This window comes from Molothrus ater, chromosome 2 (genome assembly GCF_012460135.2).
Source record: "Molothrus ater isolate BHLD 08-10-18 breed brown headed cowbird chromosome 2, BPBGC_Mater_1.1, whole genome shotgun sequence".
NCBI classification, from domain to species: Eukaryota; Metazoa; Chordata; class Aves; order Passeriformes; family Icteridae; genus Molothrus; species Molothrus ater.
This window is the reverse complement of record NC_050479.2, coordinates 38,257,328-38,278,780: the sequence shown is the minus strand read 5'-3', so window position 1 is coordinate 38,278,780 and position 21,453 is coordinate 38,257,328. Positions and strand designations below refer to the sequence as shown.

General features: G+C 36.5%; 1 protein-coding gene across 2 annotated transcripts in view; it reads left to right on the top strand.

Annotated features, from left to right (window-relative positions):
• The window catches only part of TPP2 (tripeptidyl peptidase 2), a 52,541-nt gene that overhangs the window by 10,986 nt on the left and 20,102 nt on the right, over window positions 1-21,453 (top strand). For both annotated transcript variants that reach the window (XM_036380188.2, XM_036380180.2), the window contains exons 7-23: window positions 385-539; window positions 1,540-1,616; window positions 2,131-2,258; window positions 4,099-4,198; window positions 6,180-6,328; window positions 6,458-6,573; window positions 8,156-8,324; window positions 10,191-10,348; window positions 10,857-10,933; window positions 11,762-11,868; window positions 12,663-12,817; window positions 13,896-14,012; window positions 15,573-15,673; window positions 17,629-17,725; window positions 18,021-18,158; window positions 19,442-19,686; window positions 19,887-19,965. In XM_036380188.2, coding sequence (XP_036236081.1) covers window positions 385-539; window positions 1,540-1,616; window positions 2,131-2,258; window positions 4,099-4,198; window positions 6,180-6,328; window positions 6,458-6,573; window positions 8,156-8,324; window positions 10,191-10,348; window positions 10,857-10,933; window positions 11,762-11,868; window positions 12,663-12,817; window positions 13,896-14,012; window positions 15,573-15,673; window positions 17,629-17,725; window positions 18,021-18,158; window positions 19,442-19,686; window positions 19,887-19,965 — 2,168 coding nt within the window. The remainder of the gene's footprint in view (window positions 1-384; window positions 540-1,539; window positions 1,617-2,130; window positions 2,259-4,098; window positions 4,199-6,179; window positions 6,329-6,457; window positions 6,574-8,155; window positions 8,325-10,190; window positions 10,349-10,856; window positions 10,934-11,761; window positions 11,869-12,662; window positions 12,818-13,895; window positions 14,013-15,572; window positions 15,674-17,628; window positions 17,726-18,020; window positions 18,159-19,441; window positions 19,687-19,886; window positions 19,966-21,453) is intronic.

Genomic DNA, 21,453 nt, shown 5'->3' with positions numbered 1-21,453 from the left:
GCTGCCTCCTTTCTCTCCTTGAAAAGCTGTTTCCTTTGTTGAACCTCATACAATTAGCCTCAGCCTATTGATCCAGCCTGTCCAGATCCCTTTGTAGAGTCTTCCTATCCTCCCAGCACTCCTGCCCAGCCTGTTGTTGCCTGCACAGTGACTGAGGATACTCTCAATCCCCTTGTCCAGACCATCAAAAAGTACTGAACAGGGCTGGCTCCACTGCTGAGTCCTGGTGAACACTGTCACCCTTTTGGTACCAGCAGCACTGGTGACTGGCCACTGCCTGGATTTATGTGCTTACTGCTCAATAAGCGAAAATTAATTGAGCTGTAGCATATTGAATTCCAGCAAATGAATTCCACTAAAAAGATGTACTTTTCCTTTGCACAGGAGCACATGGGACACATGTGGCTAGTATTGCAGCTGGATACTTTCCAGAAGAACCAGAGCGGAATGGTGTGGCTCCTGGAGCTCAGATTCTTGCAATCAAGATTGGTGATACGAGACTGAGTACAATGGAAACTGGCACTGGTCTAATAAGAGCTGTGGGTATATCACTGAATAAATTACTAATCTCAGCAGTGTGATTTAAGTGTAGAATATTGTGGAACTTCATGCCCTACTTGTTTATAGGCTTTGTTTCTGTGGTTCTACAGTATTTCCAACAAAAATACCAAAAATAAAAAAACAACCAAGCCACCCCCACAAAAAAAGCAAACCCTCAAGCAATAAATAACACAGCCAAAACGCCTAAAACCAACTAGAATGTATTTTAAAGCATATTGTAAGACTAGTTTTTTAATATAAAACAAGACTTCTGTTGCATAGAGCTCTTAGAGTTTCTCCAGGCTAACAGACTTGCAGTGTCTGACTAGCTTGATGCATGAGAGCAGTTACTTGCATACTTAATAAAGTTCTTTATGTTGTCAGTGTATCTTTTATAGTTACTCAGATCTAGAATAAATCTAGAATAGAGGCAAGTATCTACCTATGTTGCTGTATTTGTGTTAACTCTTTTTCCTAAGAGTGAGGAAAAAGAGCGTTCCTTTTAATGATGAAAGATCATCCAAGAGCTTTTCTGTATAATGAGTTGATAAGGAAAAATTTTACACAAGAAAAGGATATGAAAAGACTATGTTGTGGTCCATGGGATATCTTGATGTAGCAACATGAACAATAACTTTTTTGCAACTTTTTGTACTTCAATCAAACTGCACAGGAAAGGAGAATTTTATGTTCTTGAGACAACACTAGTGCTGTCTGCAGTTTTCTCTTAGGATAATGCCTTGATTTATAGCTGGGAACATGGCAAAAATAAGGCTTTTCAGGGTTTAGGTTTTTTAATTTTAATAGGTTTTTTAATTTTCTTAGTTCTTTGGGAAAATAGCACTTATCTGGCTGCAGTAAATTCAAGAGATTCAAGAGATTTATATGTCTTTCTGAGATATGTAGCAAATCAATTTAAGCAGATGTTTTCTGTCGTTCCTGAAGTCACTTTCATTCTTTGACTAGCACATATTTTGACTTCCATTTTTACTTTATCAGATGATAGAAACAATAAAATACAAATGTGATCTTGTCAACTACAGCTATGGAGAAGCAACACACTGGCCAAATTCTGGGTGAGTAGTGCTGTGGTTAAAGTATTTTAATTTCACAGAGGTGGAATTGTATTTGTTGAGTTTTCTGTAAGTCAGCTAGTGGCTTAAGGGTGAACCATCCAAGCTCACATGATTCATAAGTTAGAAACTTTGCAGTATAAGTTTTAAACTGGCTTTGAAAGAAGTAAACCCATTGAAAAAGGTTTGCATTTATATATCATACACATACTTATAACACATATACAAATAATATTTTAGCATAATAAAGAACTTTAATAGTTGCAACACCACATGATGTGTGGGGTATTATTTGAAGACCTAGGATCACTACATAATTTTCACTCCTTTTTGAAATCAGAAGATGTTTTTGTGGTCAGCTTCTGAGCTGGAACCGCCTCTGCTAGGTGTGGGAAGCAGGCTGCATAAGCTTCCTTGTTTGGTGAATGGTCAAAGGTTGTCCTAGAAATGAGAGCTTTGTCCTGTGGAAGAAAGCAATATTGTTGAGTAAATGATTCATTTCTTTCTCTTACTTTAGGAGAATTTGTGAAGTGATTAATGAAGCAGTGTGGAAACACAATGTAATCTATGTTTCAAGTGCAGGAAATAATGGTCCTTGCCTTTCTACAGTTGGATGTCCTGGTGGAACTACATCTAGTGTAATAGGTAAATAATTCATTTAGACAAATTTTTTGACAGTATTCAGCTTCTGTCTTTTCAAACTTTGTACTTTTGTTACATGTTTGATTGCTGAACTAAAATCTAAAAAATTGCCTGCTGTGCTACAAGGTTAATTCTGAGAGAAGCACTTGCTCTATGCTTAGGTATACAAATTTAGATTGTTATCTTCTTAGAATTCAAGACCTTACATATGTAGAAAAGAGATGAGAGGCAAATGATCTTGATTTAATGTGGCTTTGTATAAAATTTGCAAAAGAAATGTTTGGTCTGACTTACTTGAATATTTCAGGATTATTTTTTCAATTGTAACTGTCTAAGCACACCACTTTGCTCCAACCCATAGCTGCTGGTAAATGCAACTTATGAAAATATGATTCTAAGTTGGATTCTAATGAGTCTTCTGCAAAGTATTGCAATGCATTTTGAATTCTAAAAACTACAGTTTTCGATCATGTCTTCATCAGATACTCTAATTTTTATTTTTAGTGGAACAGATGTTTTTAATTTGGATAGAAAATAATCCCATGCTAGGATCTAGACAAGTCCTTGTAGGGGAGGAATTTTTCCAGCTTCAGTGCCACTGCTGTGCAAGTCTATTACTGTCATTAAAATTCTTTTTCTGATAGGCTAATGTATGATTTTGATACTTCAGGAAAAGATGGAGGTATAGGATTCAGCAAAATGTCTTGCATTCAGGGGTAACTTGCTTAGTCTTAATTTTTAAATAAATCCTTTATTGTCTCACTGCTGCATTACACAAGATGCTTTTTAAGTGTCACAATTCCTGTGCAAGGAGACCAGTATGTAAGGAGACTAGCATGAAGCCTTGGAAGCTGGAGAGCTGCTATTCCAGGGCTGCTAGTAGAATTAATGCTGATTACTTTCTGGAAGTTAATCTGCTATTAATTCTGTACTGAGACTGGGGGTTGGAGCTGGAACTAACAAGCTCTTTTCAGGTCTGCATTGGCTTTGCTCTTACAGTGCATCTACTCTGTCAATTCAGCTTAGTTGTATCACTCCAGAGACAGCATGATTATTCACTCTGCATGCCAAGTAGTTTGCTCCTGTCCTCCATCTGGAGTGAACCAGATAGAGTTTTTGTTTTTTGAGGGTAAAGCAAAATACAGCTGACAGGTTGGCTTAGTTCACACAGAGACAGCCTTGCCAAATTTGTCAGCTTGGTATGGTAGTTTTGTACCACCATGGTAGTGCTTGTGCTGTAAACAAAATCATAGTTGCAGTGTGCATCCTTGGCATTCTCTTCTACAATTGCTACTTTATCAGGCTTTGATGTAGTTGTTTAACATATTCTCTGTACTTGGAACTGATACCCAGTAGAGACTGTCTCCTGAGTGAGATGTGTGGATATGGCCATTTGCTCCAGGGGGTGTAGCTGGGAGCCACGTGAACATGAACCAATTCACATGGATTGCTCTGACGTGCAGTTGTTGCAGTTTGTGGCAGAGCAGTGTAAACAGAGAAAAGAGATGCAGGAGAGGGAGAAGAAATGTACAAGTTAGCTGTTGAGAAAGAAGTGTAGAAGGTTATATTCCAGCTGAATAAAAGTGAAACTTGGAACTTTGCATGATACTTTACTATTATACAGTGTGCCCATCAGCATTGTTACTGCATAGCATGATGATTTACACTTCCCTTGCAAAAATATCTGGATTTAATGAGATGGCAAATGTATGTTTCCATTTTAAATGTCAAGCAAGACTTCTTCTCATAAAGAACTAAAATCACAGAAGAATTTTAAGAATTTTACTTTAATTCTTAATAAAAATTCGTATTACATCTAAAACGCTTGAATGTTTTTTTACAGGTGTTGGTGCCTATGTGTCACCTGACATGATGGTTGCTGAATACTCTTTGAGAGAAAAACTGCCAGCAAATCAGTACACTTGGTCATCCAGAGGGCCTAGGTAGGTTACATTCCAAAAACAATTGATTACTTTGGGGTTCAGGTGTTATAAGTCAAAATCTAAACTAGGTCACTAATACCAAAATGAAAGTATTTCTTCCCTGTGGAAAGAGCATAACTAGCTTGCTCTTCTGGTAACACTTTTGTATATTGGGATCTAGAGCTCCTGGAGGAGAGGGAATAGCATGGAACTGCCTCAGCACAGCCTGTATTTTCCAGAAAAGTATTTGGGTGCAGATCTATTCAAGGATAATCAAAGTTACTGAAAGGTTGTTTGGAAATTTGTTTGTGTTTTTTAAATTACTTTTTTTCTATAGCATTTATTTCATTAGGTTAGTGTGGTGAAGTTAAATGTGCTATAAGTGATGAAGATTAAAATAAATACTGTTACTGCAGTGGTGTTAGTTCTGTGACAGTGACAGTGCTGTGATGGCATAATTTACTCAAGGGTTTTGTTTGAGTTCAGTAGAGGTGTGACTAGGCAGAAAAAATTGCTTTCTGCCTTACACTACAGAAAATTTTCTGAAGTGTGTGAAAGAAATTTTAAGGGCAATGTAAACACCAATTTTTATTTAATTTCTCAGAAGCATCTGATAGTAATGTGATAGACAAAAAAAAATAGTAACGTCTTTTCTTGAGTTCTTGCTTGTGTTTAGACTTTGGAGTTGTTCTCTAGCTGTTCTAGTGTTTATATTTACAGGCAAGTATATTGTTTCAAGAATCTTACTATGAAGGATTGTCATGTTTTGTGTAGAGAAAAGAGAAATGTGCTCTCTGCCTTCAGCTGAGAAAGGGAAATTGATTTGTAATTGATTTTGATGGACACATACACACACACATACACATATAGATCACTTCTTGTGTGCTTAGTCGCTGTGCCCTGTAAAACAGTCAGCTGAAAGGCCAAGTCTGGCCAAAGGAGGATTCTCTTTGTTCAGGGTGCAGTATGCAGATGACTGAAGAGTTCCTGAAGTTTGCTAGAGCAGTCTTGATGCAGGGATCAGTCTGTCCCAGTAAGCAGTAGAGGCTTTCAGGCAGATGTGCTGTGCGCTGCTTGTCCCAAAGTGTTGGGATGCAGAACCTTTTTATGGGTTTATATACATCTGTCATAAAATATGTCCAAACGTCACATTGCTGTTTCATACTTGGAATATTCTGATTTCAGATGGATTTTAGACATATGAAGCTGTTAGTGTGGGATATAAGTACCCTAAAATATCCTGCCTCTCTACAGAACTAAATAGCTCAGGCACAGGGCTGTCCTTATTCAAGCAGTGCAATTTTTGTCTATCCAGAGCAAGAAAGATGGAGCATATCTGGCTCACAAAACTAGATGCTATTCTGACTGTGCCATAGGCACACAGTTGCTCTGTTCTTAAATATGCATGTGAAAGAAGAAGTGGGGTTTAGGGATCAGGCCCAGCTGATCCTGACCTATGTCTTGACATTACTTTTTATGTGTTCTCCCCTTGCCCTCTTGTCTCAGGCTTGTAAATTCAAAACTTAACCTGGTAGTGAACTGTCAGCATGCAAAATTAGAAGTCTAAGTTTGGGGTCTTTTCTAGCCTTCCTCCTCCTTTTACTATTTTTCTTTAGAAGTAATAACCATTGAATAGGCTATGTGGAATATGAATTTATTTATTGAAAGTGTTTAATAGGTTGGTTTGTGTGCATTTTGTAATTCAAATCCCAGAAAGTATTCTGCTGGCTAAACTCAATCCTGGTGGAGAATATTGAAGGAGTGGAAAATTTAGAAACCTCTCACTGTGAAACAGGCACAGCTGATGATTAACATGACATTTTAAATTGTTGGTTGGTGGCATGCTTTTTCTTGGGTTTAATGGGTTAATGGATTTAGTGAAGTAAAATGCAGTGAGTATTCTCTAAAGCGAACTTTTTTTTTAAATGTATTGACAACTCTATCTTAAATTGTGCAAAAAAAAAAAAAAATCAGTGTTTTAACCATTGCTTTTTAATGCTAGCACTGATGGAGCCCTTGGAGTAAGCATCAGTGCCCCAGGAGGTGCTATTGCTTCAGTTCCAAACTGGACTCTGCGAGGAACACAGCTCATGAATGGCACATCCATGTCTTCTCCCAATGCATGTGGAGGCATTGCGTTAGTATTGTCAGGTAAAGTGCTACAATGTTAAACTTTAGATGCATCATCTAAAAGTGGTTAGATACTTTTTCCTCTTAAAAGCATGCTGTCACTTTCAAATATTTTGTTGTATCCAGTAACACTCTTATTTTTAATTTCAGGACTCAAAGCTAATAATGTTCATTACACTGTTCATTCTGTCAGAAGAGCATTAGAAAATACTGCAGTGAAAGCTGAAAACATAGAAGTATTTGCACAAGGACATGGTATTATTCAGGTATTTGAAAGCAAAAAAAATCCAGTATAATATAAATAACTGCTGGTGAAAAACTAACCCATAAAACAGCCAGAACAGCTTTTGAGGTGATCTCACTCAGTTTGTTCCATCCTACTTGATTCTCAAATCTCACTGGGGGAGAGGAAGGAATGAGAAGATTCTTCCAGTTTCAGCATGCAGTTACTGTAAAATAAATGTGATAACTGGACACATTCTTAGGCTGATCAAAAAAATACATGGACATAAAAGTGGCACGTAGGTTTTCATCACCCACATGTGGATTTAGGTGCCACATGGGCACCTAGATTCTGTTCTAATGTCCAAAAATGTTTTTAAGAATTGTCAGAGACAGCTGAACTTGTTCTGTCCAGACAAAAGGTGGGACTGTAAGTTCTGGGCAGTGAAAACAGATACCCATGCTGGTTCACAGAGAAGTACAGCTGCAGCTGTACAGTGACTTTGCTGTAGGCCTGCACTAAACAGTCTGAGTGCTCATCATTTCCTGTGGGCTTCTGAGTAGTTTGGAAATCTGTGATATGATCCTGTGTATGGTAAAGGCATACTAACTGTCTCCCTTTGCAATAGCTTATGTTCTTACAGAGCTGGGCCTGGTTATTGCCTACAGTCACTCCTGTCCTAGTATAATACAAGTACTAAGATTTTTCTCTTGTGTTTCAAAATGCCAGCTATTAAATGCTTAGTCCAAAATTCAAGTTCAGGAGATGCTAGAACCTAGTAGGTAATGCCTGTTAAGTGCATCTGTAATGCTGAGTTTGATACAGAAGGCAGCAGTGGGGGTAGCCATATCAAATAAAAAATAAAATGCACCGATCAAACTTGCTGTTTTAGCAGCCTGTGATTAAATCATGTGTTAAAATGTGACTAGAATTGATCTTGGAGACGAGGTGTTGTATGTCCACTTGTCTCAAAGGAGAGTGCCCTAATCTTCACTGGTGAAGGTACCTTGCTGTCAAGTAGAAGAGAACTTAAGATTTTTGTAGTCAGTAAAATAGCAAGTGAGGTGGAAAGGTATCTTTTTAAAACAGGAAGATTAATTTTTTATGTGAGTTGATTGTGGCATCTCATGTACTTAGACCCAGAGCTGGATTTCATGACCTGATTCTTTTACTTCATACCAATATATAAGACTTGCATGGGTATTCCATTGCCTTTTTTTTTAATTGCTCAGCTCTTATAGTATAAAAGTTTTCAATATTTTAACTAGTGTTGCTCCACCTATGAAAAAGTCACCTATATTAGAATAGTAGGTTTGGGCCTTGAATCCTCTTTTTCAGTGGAATATCTCTGAATAGGAATCTTTTTGTGTGCTTGTGGCAGAGGAGACTTGGCCTTGTTTGTTTTTCAAATGTTCTTGGCTTTCTGGCTCTCTGTGGCCATTGCAGACTGAGAAAATTGCCTCATTTTCTGTACTGAGTATCGTGCAATCGCACGTTGCTCAGATAGCGTGTGAGGTACTTCACTGTTTCTTACTGTGCTTGCTAAACATTTCATATTGTAGAGAACATGCATAAATTGCTATTAAGTTGAAATTTGTTAATTTAGAACTTGCTCTTTCTAACAGGTTGATAAAGCCTATGACTACCTCATTCAGAATTCATCATTCACAAGTAACATCGGCTTCACAGTTACTGTCGGCAGCAACCGTGGAATCTACCTCAGAGATCCAGCCCAGATAGTGGCACCATCTGATCATGGGGTTGGCATAGAACCTGTCTTTCCTGAGAATACAGGTAGGAAAGAGCTTTAGTAGGTGGAGATGCAGAGAAATACAAATGTCAACTTGACACAAAAAGCCATGATATGATGAGTGATAGGAATCTGTACTGTAAAAGGAGTCAGTGTAATGATAAGTTTCATGGTCAAGGAAGATGTGCAAAATAAACAACTTTTCCTTTTCAACCTCAGACTTACATGCAGGGCTTTCATGTTGTCTGGGGAGACTTGATTTAATGCTTCCTCTCACTGAAAAAGAGAGATCTCTTTGTTCTGTAGAAATTTAAAGTCAAGTTGGGGAGGCTTTGAGAAACAGAAAGAGTAACCATAGATCCCTGATGTTTCATGAAATTACAGAACTTCAGGGTTTGTGTTGTAGATAACTTTTGGCAGAGGTTGATGATTGTTCTAAAGATGAAAGCACTTACCCAGAAATTAGTTTCTCAGTTATTTAAAGACTATAAATTCTAGATTTAGAATTTAGAAGGGCAATACGGGAATTTCTATGGATTAGATTTAGAAGGGCAGTACAGGAATTTATATGGTTTTTATTACTAAAAGGGTAAAAATAACTTGTGCAGATGAAAATAAGGTTTAACCTTTTTTTCTGCAAACCCTTTTGCCCTGCTTTATTTAATAAAAATTGGAACTCCCTGAGAGACTGAATTATGTTGTATTTGGAAAGGGAGCTGTGTGAGAGCTTGTTAATGAGTTTATTCCTTTCCTGAAACCAGTGGTCATCAAGAAGGTTGGCATGTGACAGAGAGATGAGTTTATTTAGGGGCAGAAAGGGTATGAATTAGGGCAGGTTACTGACTCTGAATAACTTAATTGCTTGGCAGCTTACATTGCAGTCAGTGCATTTTAAATTTAACGTAGCACAAAATAATTGTTCACTAGACTTCTGCAGGAATAAGCAATCTAAAAACAGGCATTTGCAATGAATGACTGGTAATGGTGCATAGCTGTTGTTTCCCTAGTTTTCCCTGGTACCTGTTTTCCCTAGTTATTTCTGTGCTGTGTCTGGTGTCTTCAACAAGACTGAGTTTGAGAAACTGTAAATAAGAGTTTAGGGAGGCTGATGGCTCAGTTTGTCTGTTGAAGCTCTCTTCAAGCTTTTATTGCTTCTGCTGTACTTATAATAGAGTGTTCTTTTCTCTACTTAATCTAGATATGATGAAATGTCTGAAAATTAAGATAAGCTTAATTAGGACTAAAACAGAAAAAAAAAATTGCAAAGTGTCATTAATTTTTTGAGCGGGAGGAAGCTCCTAATAACTAAAACATTTCAACATTTCTACTGTTCTGGATGCTTTTCTGGAAGCTGTGCCTTAATGCATAGCGTTTTTGGCATAAAAGCTAATTTGCAGAATCTGCCAGACTGTTTGCAAAATCTGACTAGATTATCATAGTAATTCTAATAGACTTCACCTCTTACTTAGTATGCTTTATAATGTAGTTTGGTAATTAGCATAGCATTGAGAATCAGTGTGATTGCTTTTTATTGTATTTCTCTGCATTAGGCAATACTTTATCTCTAGAAGGAAGTTTATACCTGCTTGCAGACTGTGTTGTGGGTAACTGAAGCCTTGCTTAGCAGCCTACCTTTGGCTTTGTCAGGGTTGACTGTTTCAGGGGAGAGGAATTTCAAAGCTAGAGACCACCTTCCTTTTACTGCCTACTGTTCCTATTCTTTTTTTGTCAAGTAAAAAGAAGTAATATAGAACGCTCCCTTTGTGCAGAATCAGAGATCCAGGGGCTCTAAGGAATTGGTTCCTATTACATTTTACCAATGTGTGTATTTTAATGGCAAATAGGGTTACAGTGGACTCTGTGCACATGTTTGTGTTACTGAATTGATTTTATAATTTGTTTCTTGACAGAAAACACAGAAAGAATATCTCTCCAGCTTCATTTAGCTTTAACTTCAAATGCACCATGGGTCCAGTGTCCTAGTCATTTAGAACTCATGAACCAGTGTCGACACATAAATATTCGTGTGGATCCACGTGGCCTGAGTGGAGGAGTACATTATACAGAGGTATGGAAGTACTGGTGTTCTGAGCAAGACTTTGTGCCCTTGTCTGTCCTTATGGGGTCTCTGTCAACTTTTTATGGAAATAACATTTAAGGAAATAAAATCTTTGAGTTTACAGAACAGAAAGTAGTGCCACAATGTATTTCAGTCTATACAAACTGAAGCCAGGGTTCAGGAATAGTTGGGCTATACAATGTTGTATAGCATATGCCTGTAGAACTTTGAGTATCTGTTTGAAAAATAAGAGCATATAGAAAACATAAGCCAAATAAATAACTATTGCTTAAGTTTTTTCCCTCTGGTGGAATGAGTCAAAATGAGAAAAATCTTTTTTTTCCTCAGTGATTGTTGGTGTTTTACTGTTTCTAGGGTGACAGTGCTCAAATGACATCTTCTCCTCAGTGACAACTACAAAGATTCAAAATACTCTGCAACTGGTTTAAGTTGAATGTTGTCTTCTGTAGTTTGATTTTGACCAAAGATTTTGAGTTGCTATATTTTATTTTGTTAGGTGTGTGGATATGATACAGCAATGCCTAATGCAGGCCCTTTGTTCAGAGTTCCAATCACTGTTGTTATACCAACAAGGTGAGTAAATCCAGAACTCTTGAGAGTTCCCTTTCTACAAAAACCTGAAAAGATTCTTATAGCAGGCTTATGCAGTTGTGACATTTTTTAATAGTTTGGTCATGACAGCAGTGTGTTCTGCTGGGCTGAGCCACAGTGGCAGCAGCTTCCTTTTCTATCAGCATACAGACGCCTTCTGGCTTGTTGACCAAATTATTAATCAATGTACTGTTCATATGTGTAGGTCAGCTGGAGTTTGGTTTTTCATTTCTGCCTGGGAACTAGAGTACATAGAGCCAGAGGGCATTATTTGGCCATTGTATACATTGGGATAGTCTTTGATCATGACTTCAATACAGTGAGTTTAGAGTTAGTATTTTGCCCATCATTGGGTTAAAAATAAGACTTAGTGATGTTGATAAAGAAGGAGAATATTTTATTAAACCTATTTGGTTTAATAAACAGGTTTATTTATTAGGGGAAAGACAAAGTAACTGTTTTCTAATTCATTCATGGAAATATTGCTACTTCCATACCTTAGCTCACTTCAGTGGCAATTCACTCAGCCAGGAAAAGCAGATCCACTGAAAATGAGGATTTTGTGATATTTCTGTTTAGTCACTGTAATTTTTAGTAGGGTATTTACATAGTGTGGTGGAGCTGACATTTTAAATCTTTTTGATACGTTGTACTGTCAGATTCTGTATTAGTAGGATTAATATAATTGGTGTTAAATACTAAATATCCTCATTGTACACATTTTTAGAGTATTTTTGCATTTAAAAATCCTACAAAAATTGGCTTCCCAGCTTGTTTGACTACTATTTGTGTTTTCCTTTTGACATACAGAGTAGATGAATCATCAAGCTATGACCTGACATACACAGATGTTCATTTTAAACCTGGTCAGATCCGAAGGCACTTCATTGATGTTCCCCAGGGAGCTACATGGGCTGGTAAGGAAAATGACCACATTACCTAAATAAAAAATTGCATTTGTCAGACTTGACAAAGTTGGTTTTAAATAATTTTGAGTTCTGCCTGAATAAATACTGAAGATTTTGGCCCATGAATATGTAAATTTTTGTTTGATTTTTAAGCTCTTAGATGAGTAATTTTGAGTTATTTCATGGTTTTTGGTATAGTAGGATCTTGATTCTAAGTCTTAATAACATCCGGCCAATAACATTCTAAAGTGGTTGCCTGTACCTGGAGGAATGGCCTGTGTTTATGGAAAAGTATCACTGTCTGAGGCTTACCTAGTTTTTAAGGTGTATGGATGTAGTGTTGAAAGAAGTCATAACTGAAGAGAATGTAATCTTCACAATGGGTTAAAGCTCACAATTTTGCAAGAAGGAAAAGAAGGGGCTGTTTTCCTTGTCTTTATTTGTGAAATTACTAAACAATAGTCCTTTCAAAAATCTTTGATTTAGACTGAAGTTAGTGATAGGACTCTTATTTTGCAATTCATCAGTCTGTACTATGCAGATGATACATCTGTACTATCTGATTAATTTTCACCATTTAATTAAGACATGTTTCTCTTTAAGCATCCTCCAAATTTAGCTGGTTTTTTTTAACCTGAAAGAGCTTTTGAAACTAACTGATGTATAAGTATTTTTCATATGTGGAGCCACTTTGGGTACTGCATAACTTCTTAAATTACAAATTGCTTGTGAAAGTAATGTTTCTCTGCTTTTCTTCTAAAATTCTTGTGTCTTCAGACTAAATTTCTTTTTCTTTAATGTAGAAGTGACAGTGTGTTCATGTTCAGCTGATGTGACTGCCAAGTTTGTGCTTCATGCTGTTCAACTTGTGAAGCAAAAAGCATACAGAAGTCATGAGTTCTACAAATTTTCATCCTTACCAGAAAAAGGCTCAGTGATTGAAGCATTTCCTGTCTTAGTAAGTTACCCTAGGGTGGGGTAAATGATGTACCAGTACAGTATAACATTACTTATTTGGGATTTTTTGTCCTAAGAAAAACTCCAAACCCAAGACTTTGTGTGTTTGTTACAGTAGTCAACGCATCTGATTTTCAGTTTTGAAAAGATCTCTATCAGCTTGCTAATGTTTCTGAGCTATTTAGTAATATAATACATGTTAATCTCTGCAATTTGCTTGTGCTTTTTTATGCAGAGCAGTTTGTTTCCCTTTCAAATAGGAGCTATGCCTTGTTGGATAATTCAGCATATTTTGCCTTTAGCTGTTAATATGGTAGTCTGGGACGTCTTCATCTTGAAGCTAGGGATAACTGACTGGCTCACATTCATACATCCTAGGTACAGGAGTCTTAGCTTGAATAATGCTAGCTCAAAGAGTCCAAAACAGTCAGGGAATGAGCTAGCAGTTCAGGGGTTTATGTTTAGTTGTATAGCTCTAATGCCAAAGAGTAGTTACAATTTCTCTGCAGTTCAGTCCCTTACCCTCTGTGGAAATATCAGGTGGAGGACCATAAGTTATGTTGGTCCCATTGACACATTATTTTGTCATGTTATTTAAAAACCGAAACAAGAAAAACCCAGAAGACCCCACCAACCAGGCAAAACCAAAACTAACTCAAACATCTCAAGTTTTGTGTCATCTTACTTAGAGAGTGAGTGAGATTTCTTTTTTTAATGCATGTTTTTTAGGGGACACGCATGAAACTGATCTATGAACTAACCTGTCTGCCTAGTTTGAGGGATAAGAATAGAAGACAGAACATTTAAAAGCAGTACCTTCCTCTGTAGGGTGTACCCTGGCACTCCTTGTTTTGAAGCATTTTTCAGTCATGCTGTTTTGTTGGAATTGTCTTATGTTTTCTGAACCAAGTATAATGTCTTGTTACTCTACAAATCTGTACAATTGGAGTAAACTGGACATAAGAAGTCTTTTTTGGGTTGTACTCTGTCTTTTTTGTTTTGGTTGGGTTTTGGGAGGCTGGGATCACTAGAAGAGGATGATGGGAGCTGGAGTCTAACTTTGTGCTTTTGTTACCCAGGCTGGAAAAACCATTGAATTTTGTGTTGCTCGGTGGTGGGCAAGCCTTAGTGATGTTAGCATTAATTACACAATTTCTTTCCATGGTGTGCTTTGTGGTGCTCCTCAGCTAAACATGGTAAGTTTTCCAGAGTCCTTATATTGAATTACTGTGAAATCCTATGGTTTCTCAGAAAAAAAAAAACAGCTTTTCTTCTTTCTTGCCTGAATTTAGAAACAGTGAAAGTATTTTTGTACATGAGACTTTCATGTTCTCTCTTAAAAGTTGGTAAGTTGGAGTTCAGTCCCAGAGAAATGCCAGTTACTATAATTTATGATTTTTTTCTATGCCTTTTCATTATAAACCACTAGTGGAAAAAGAAGGAAAAAAAAAACCAAACAAAAAACCTAAACTCAACATCAGTACATAAAACATACTAAAAGGTTGAAAATATAAATATGCTTACAGTACCAAGTGTTTTATGTAAATAAACTTTGCTGGGACCACAGTTCTTGTACGTAAATATCTAGACTACCATTGCTAAAACAACAGTACTCTGTATACCATATTCAGAGTAAAATTTCCTTAAAATTTATTTTCTATTCAGTGTTCTGTTGAGATGTGGGGATTGGCTTGAGTCATCATTTAGGGTAGTTGAAGGTACAGTGGGTGGGGCAGTGTCATGATTCCTAATGGTCTGTGATACTAAGGGATTGAAAAAGTTGCTTAAAAAAGTTTGTGTGATATCTACAGTACTTTGTCTTGGTCCTGTGTTCTTTGCTGTCCTATGCAGCTTTGGCTTGGCACTGCCTCCCTCAGGAGAGAGCTCTTTGAGAGCTGGTACCTGCATGAAGCAGCAGCATGCCAATCTGTCTTGGCTCCTGCCTTTCTTTCAGCTAAAGGCCAGAGCAAATTGTAGCTCTCCTGTGGGTGAATTTGGATGTATTCAGGCTCTAAGAGCTGAATAAACTGAGGAAGAAAGAGTGGGTAGTGTGTTAAGGTACCAGGTCTTGAACTGGTAGAACAGAAAAAGAAAGAGCTGTTGGTGGTGTGCACAGAAGCTGCCCCCAGCCCAGCAGGATTGTACCAAAAGAATAATGGACACAGAAAAATAAGAGAATACAAATAGTCTTGCTGTTCCTTTTTGAGCACCAGTAACTTCCATAAAATAAATTTCAATAGTGTTCATATCCTAGTGTCTTTGTCATGGGATACTGCTAGAAATAAACTTTTTGAATTATTTTGCCCATAACCAAGTCTATGTATGCAGTATTGTTTGTCTTTTTCAGAGTTAATCTGTTCTGTAATAATAGTCCTAGGAAGCACCACAAAATACTTGTTTTAATATTCTATATTGTATACATTGAATTACATATTTAAGGTAAATCATCCTAAATGCACAAACAATTGCAGTCCTGCCTGTAGTATGACTTACTAGTTCTGTACAAAGTATTTAAATTAGGAAGTGAAAAGATGAGAGCAACTGGAACTTAAGTTTTATTTATATAAGTTTTGCAAGTCCCAGTATTATCTGCTGTTGTAAAATAGAGATGCACTTGTGACACTTTCAAAATTACACAGCATTACTTGCTAAAGTATAAATAACTACAGCTTATGTTGTATTTTTGAGGATCATAATAGGTGGTCCTCATCTGCTGTTGTAAGTGACAGAAACATAATTGTTCTGTACTCTTCTAGCACGCTTCAGAAGGCATTGTACGGTTTGATGTTCAGTCCCTGTTGAAATACGAAGATATTGCTCCGTGCATAAATCTGAAAAGCTGGGTTCAAACACTCAGGTAGAGTTTCTGGGGAACTGTTTTGGGAGACTGGGAAAACTGCTCATACGTAGAGTTTAGAAAGTAACACATTAGCAGTGAAATTCAGGATTACAAAAATATTCTTGTCAAATTCAAAGTAGCTTTGGAAGCATCAATTAATTTGTCAGCATCAGTTAATTCGTCAGCATTCTCTTCTTTGTGGTGACTTTTTCAAGACAAATTACTTTCCTTAAACAAATTTGAAAGAAGAAAAATTTACAAAAATATTCCACTGCTTCCAGACACTTAGATGTAAAAGGTACTTTAATATCTAAAAAAAAAAAATTTGTAGAGGTATTGGAGTTATTATGTGCTACTATTTGTTGTTTTGGTTTTTTCATTTTATTTTGTTGGGGTTTTTTTTAGCTTGTTGTTTTTTTTTTTTTGTTTTTTTTTTTTTTCCCTAAACAGCTGCTTGGGATCCTGCCAAATTTTGGCCTGGGAAAACCATCGTCTCTCTCTTGCTTGACTTAAACTATTTTTGTAGAATCTGGTGGAGATTTTTTTGGGGAAAGCTGTGTTTAGTTTAACACATGCTGATTTAGGGAAAAAACTTTACTGGAAAATTTCTAGACAGTGCAGCAGTGATTAAAGCTGGTCACTTCAGAAGGATAAAGTGGTACTTTTGAGATAATTTCACAGTGGTCAGTAATCCAAAGTTTTCCATTATTTGGGCCTGTGAGTGGAAACTTTTAGCTCTGTCTGGGGCTTTTGGGTACTTGTAACTGGAATTGACTAATTGGAATTGCCAGGAGTTTAATGAACGTATCACCTAATGTTACATTCAGAAATAATCCATTTGATGTGCTGTAAATGAGGTAATAAAACAGTGCCTTAATATTTGCCTTATTGTTGGTTGGAAAAATGGGCGTGCTCTTTACTCCCTCATCTGACAGTAAATGAGCTGCAATTAAGTAAACTATGGATAAATACTTATGTATTTAAATCAAAGCAGGAATAGTATCTCTTGAATGAACTAATGAGTCATGACAGAGAGAATTACTGAATGGCTTTTCATTCTGTCTCTTGTTTCAAATGCTTGGAGGCAGGGTGAATGTTAGGGAGACATATCATGTCATATGTGGTATTACTCAGTTCTTAAGACTTCTGTCAGCAGTCTATCCAGTGTCTGCCAGAGTAGGAAACCTGGGTTAAGCAGACTTGTGGTCTGACCCAGCACCATATCTTACTGGGTGACTAGTTTGTGCCCTTGGACAGTGAAAGAGCTGGCAGAACCTTAGAGACAAATTCTCATCATGTAGTTAGAGGTTATCTGATTTAATAAATGAAAGGTAAACTTCAATGATGCCAGACCACCCTGATTCTGCTATTTTTTATCTCTGAAGCTTAGATTTTTCCTATATCATTATTATTTTGTTTACATTTTTTGATGTTTAAGGTCTAAAATGTTTGGCTACCCTGAACTTTGACTACTTTTCCCGAGTGTGTCTGACTTAATATAAACACTCTGTAGTCTACTTTTTTCTGTGTTACTACTCAGATTACTGTGAGGCTTCTTACATTCTCTGAAGACACAACCTTCTATAAAAAGGAATTATCAATTGTTCTGTCTTCTAATTGCAGTGCCGTTAATCAGTTATGAAGACAAGTATTGATTTCAGCATGGATACTAGAAATGTAACCTGATTTTTTTTCTCTTAAACTTAATGGCCTTTAATTTTGAGCATTTAGACATGCCTACTACATTGTTTTCCTTTTTTTTTGGCAGTGTCTGTAGTGTCACTAAACCTTGTTTTTTGGACTGACAATAATTTTAACTGAGGAATTAATGCTGCTTGGATAGTTACAATATATGAGATATTATGGCATGTGCTGAATTCAGTTGTATCTCAGAACATGCTTCTACTTAAGCAAGACAAATTTTGATAGAGGATGCATGTTTCTCAAGAGAACCTTTTGTTGTTTAACTGCAGACCAGTGAGTGCAAAAATAAAACCTTTGGGATCCAGAGATATTTTACCAAATAATCGTCAACTGTATGAGATGATTTTGACCTATAACTTCCATCAGGTAAGGGTTACATTAGTTGGGGTTTTTTAAAGTTATTAAACACGTCATGTTTTCTTTAATTAGGTCTTAATTTTAACTAGCTTTCTCTCAGAAAGGAGGTCTGGAGTCACACTCTAGGCTCCCTACAGTCAAAATTCTGATTTGGTCCACTTTAAAGCTACTGTTGTTTGAAACATGCTACAGTTCATGCTACTGTTGTTGAAACATGCTACAGTTATCTTTTTGAATATGTATCTAAGGATTGTACTTGTTTTTTTCTGTAGTAGATTAAATGCTTTTACCTTTCTTTTAATAGCCTAAGAGTGGAGAAGTAACTCCAAGTTGTCCACTTCTTTGTGAATTGTTGTATGAATCTGAATTTGATAGTCAGCTCTGGATTATTTTTGACCAGAACAAAAGACAGATGGGTTCAGGAGATGCCTATCCACACCAGGTACAGAGTAATGTATTTATTTTACCTTCTTTTTACTGAAGACTCTGAAAATGTTCATTTTTTTTACCTTCAAGGCCTCCTGTTAGCTCTTTACATTTCCTGATGCATAATTCTAATGTTCTTATGTAGTCACAAGAAGTCATACAAGGTTCAGTGATGATGTTTTTGTATCAAAAAAACGTTAAGTGTCCATGAAATAGAACATAATTTTTTTCTTTTCTCTCCTGCAGAAGGAGAAAGAGGAAAAGCTGTTAACTTCTGATTTCTTGTGATTTTGTCTGGTGCTTTTCAAGAAATGAGTTCAAAATCATGTTGTTCTTTGTTTTGTTTTTTTACAAAGACAGTACCTTAAACTTTTCTATGCAGGGTGGAAAGGTCTGACTTGTGTGCTGATAGAGCAGGGGCTTCTGTATTCATGAACACTGTCCTCTGTGCTGTTGATATCTTCAGACAGCCTTTTTAGTACTTCAGCTTTGTTTGCTTCCTGTTGCCATCCTTGAAAGAGCAGTTTTTTGCACAACCCTTGTTAGATACTCTACCCTCTGCGGGAATCTCTTTCTGCCTTAACAGACTGTGTGCCTGGATCATGGGGGAAGTAGGGAGAAATAAAAAAAAAAAAAAACATTTAAAAAAGGAAAAAAAGTTGTAAAAGAAACATTATTCATAATTTTTTGTTTGAAACTATATTTTACCAATATAAAATCACAGTTGAACATCATCAATGTAATGGTAATTTTGATGTATTGATTATTCTGGAAGTGTACAAAAGATAGTTTCAAGAGACATGCTTTACAGTTTATAAATTATTTTCAAAAATTGCATTGTGTAAGCTTCTGTTCCTTAACCTGAATTTTTAAGATAATATAAAATTTAAACATCACCCTAGTGCTTTGTTATTTAGACCTGGTGGACTATCATGCTGTAAATCTCTGGTGTTGTGCATCATAGGACGATTCTAAAACAATTCTGAATTATTTAATCCAGAAAAAATACCAACAGGAAGCATCACTCCCTAGCCAGGAAGAGGGATATTCTAGGAGCAGGGTAGTTCTGAGTTGTTGTTCCTTTCTACTTGGGGCTGCTTTCTGTTTTAGTGTAGCAGTGTCAGAAAGGAGACTTAGCATACTGTTGCTGGAATGTGTGCAGATGTGTTGCCCTGTCAGGTTGCTAAAAATTAAAGAATGCTTTCAAAACATGACAGTCTTATTTCTGGGGTTTGGAAGCTTTTTTTATTAATGGTAAAATATTGAATCTTGGCATTTATGAGAACTTCTTTCTTTCAGTATTCTGTGAAACTGGAAAAAGGAGATTACACTATTCGGTTACAAATTCGTCATGAGCAGAACAGTGAGCTGGATCGCATCAAAGACCTGCCATTTATTGTTTCTCATAGGCTGTCTAGTACCTTGAGCTTAGATATTTATGAAAACCATAGCCTTGCTCTCTTAGGGAAGAAGAAATCCAACAGTTTGACATTACCACCGAAACACAGTCAGCCATTCTTTGTTACATCCCTGCCTGATGACAAGTAAGTTACAAAGTGTTGATTTTCTCATCTGTATCTAGGCAGCTGCCTCTGCACCTCCCTAAAATGATACTTTAATAGTGTCTGCCTGTCCAGGCTTGGTTATTCCTCGTGTTGCTCTTTCCCTCTTAGGTGTCTTTATTGAATTTCCGTGGAACCTTAGTGAACCTGGTTTTAACACTGAACTTACTTTCTTTGAACAGAATACCTAAAGGAGCAGGACCAGGATGTTATCTTGCAGGAAGTCTTACTCTGTCTAAAACAGAACTTGGAAAGAAAGCTGTGAGTATATGGAATGGATGACGGGGGTTTTTTCTGAATTTTTTTTCTAGCAAGCAAATTGCATGCCAGGAAGTGCTGTAATGTATGGGATTAGTACTTTAAAGAGCATTAGGTTTGGTAACATAATACATTTTAGAAGCAGTTGTTTCATTCTAAAGTCAGCATAACTTCTAAGTAGTTCTATTATTGTTTTCATCTTCTAATTCAAATTTAATTGCATTTTCTAAATTTTGAGTTTTAATTGTTTTGCTCTAAAATATTTTATTTCTAGAAGCAACTGCTTTCTTGTTGGTGTGGAGGCTTTAAAATTGACCTTATGTAACTCCCTAGCTTAATCTAATTTTTGAATGAAAAATACATGCATATAGTGTTATGTGCTTGTTGGTTCTGTAATACTCTTTGTTGCATGCATGCAATATTCAGCAGAAACATGTGCTTTCTAAACACATATATGTTACTGTTACCAAGTAATAGGAATTTTGCTGACTCAAATGCATAAACAGATTTTCTTACCTGCTACACACTGTTGTTGTCAACCACTGGTATGATTGTATGCTTCAACAGAATGGTATAAGATCTCTGTGTGTGAGGCTAGAAAAAAAATGAAAGATTGTTTTTGCTCATAACACAGCACCCTGTGAAAAATATTTTTAACTTGTATGACTCTGTGATGCAACAGTGATTATAGTAACTGTCACTTTTCTGTGTATCTGGTGCTACAGTGCTTAGAAGATTCCCTTAGCTGTTTTTAAAGAGATGGTAAGCCTGAGACTAAATTTTAGTCAATCCTGATGATTGTTAGTACTCAGTGATAGTTGATCTATGTGCATATACCACTAGATGTGGCTGAACAACATGTATAAAACTAGAGTATGTCTTCATAGAAAATAAGTTTCTGAGAGTAGGTTGGCATGTACCTTTAGATATTGTTAAGCATAAAAGTTTAGTTAATTCAATCTAAATGGTTGTACTTTTGGGGCAGATTGTATGTAACTGCAGATGATAATGTATTAGGAGAATTTATTTATCAGTGAGGAAAAACCCAGTAACTAGGAGCTCTAAAATACCTAGTTTAATATTTTTGTGGTACCTGCAAGGTTGCAAGTGTGCTTTTATGAAATCCATGATCATTTAGTTTCCCTAGCTAGAATTGTGCACTTCCTTGAACTATTGGTTGCAATCTTGCATATTTTATTTTAAAACCAGACTAAGTGGCTATATACAGTGGTTTCTGGGATAGGAAGCAGGAGATAGGTAGATACAGCCTGTCAAATTTCATATGATAGAGAATACTTAAGACCTTACACAGGAAGAAATTCCAGCTGAGATGTTCCTCATGTCATAGCCAAAGGCATTATTGTTATGGTCATATTTCAATGGAAAAAGGATGGTATCAAATAGCAATTGATACTTTCTGCTGCCTTTAGTGAACCTCAATATGTACCAGGAGACAAAAAAGGAGGACTAGGCAGCAAAGTTGTCTCTAAG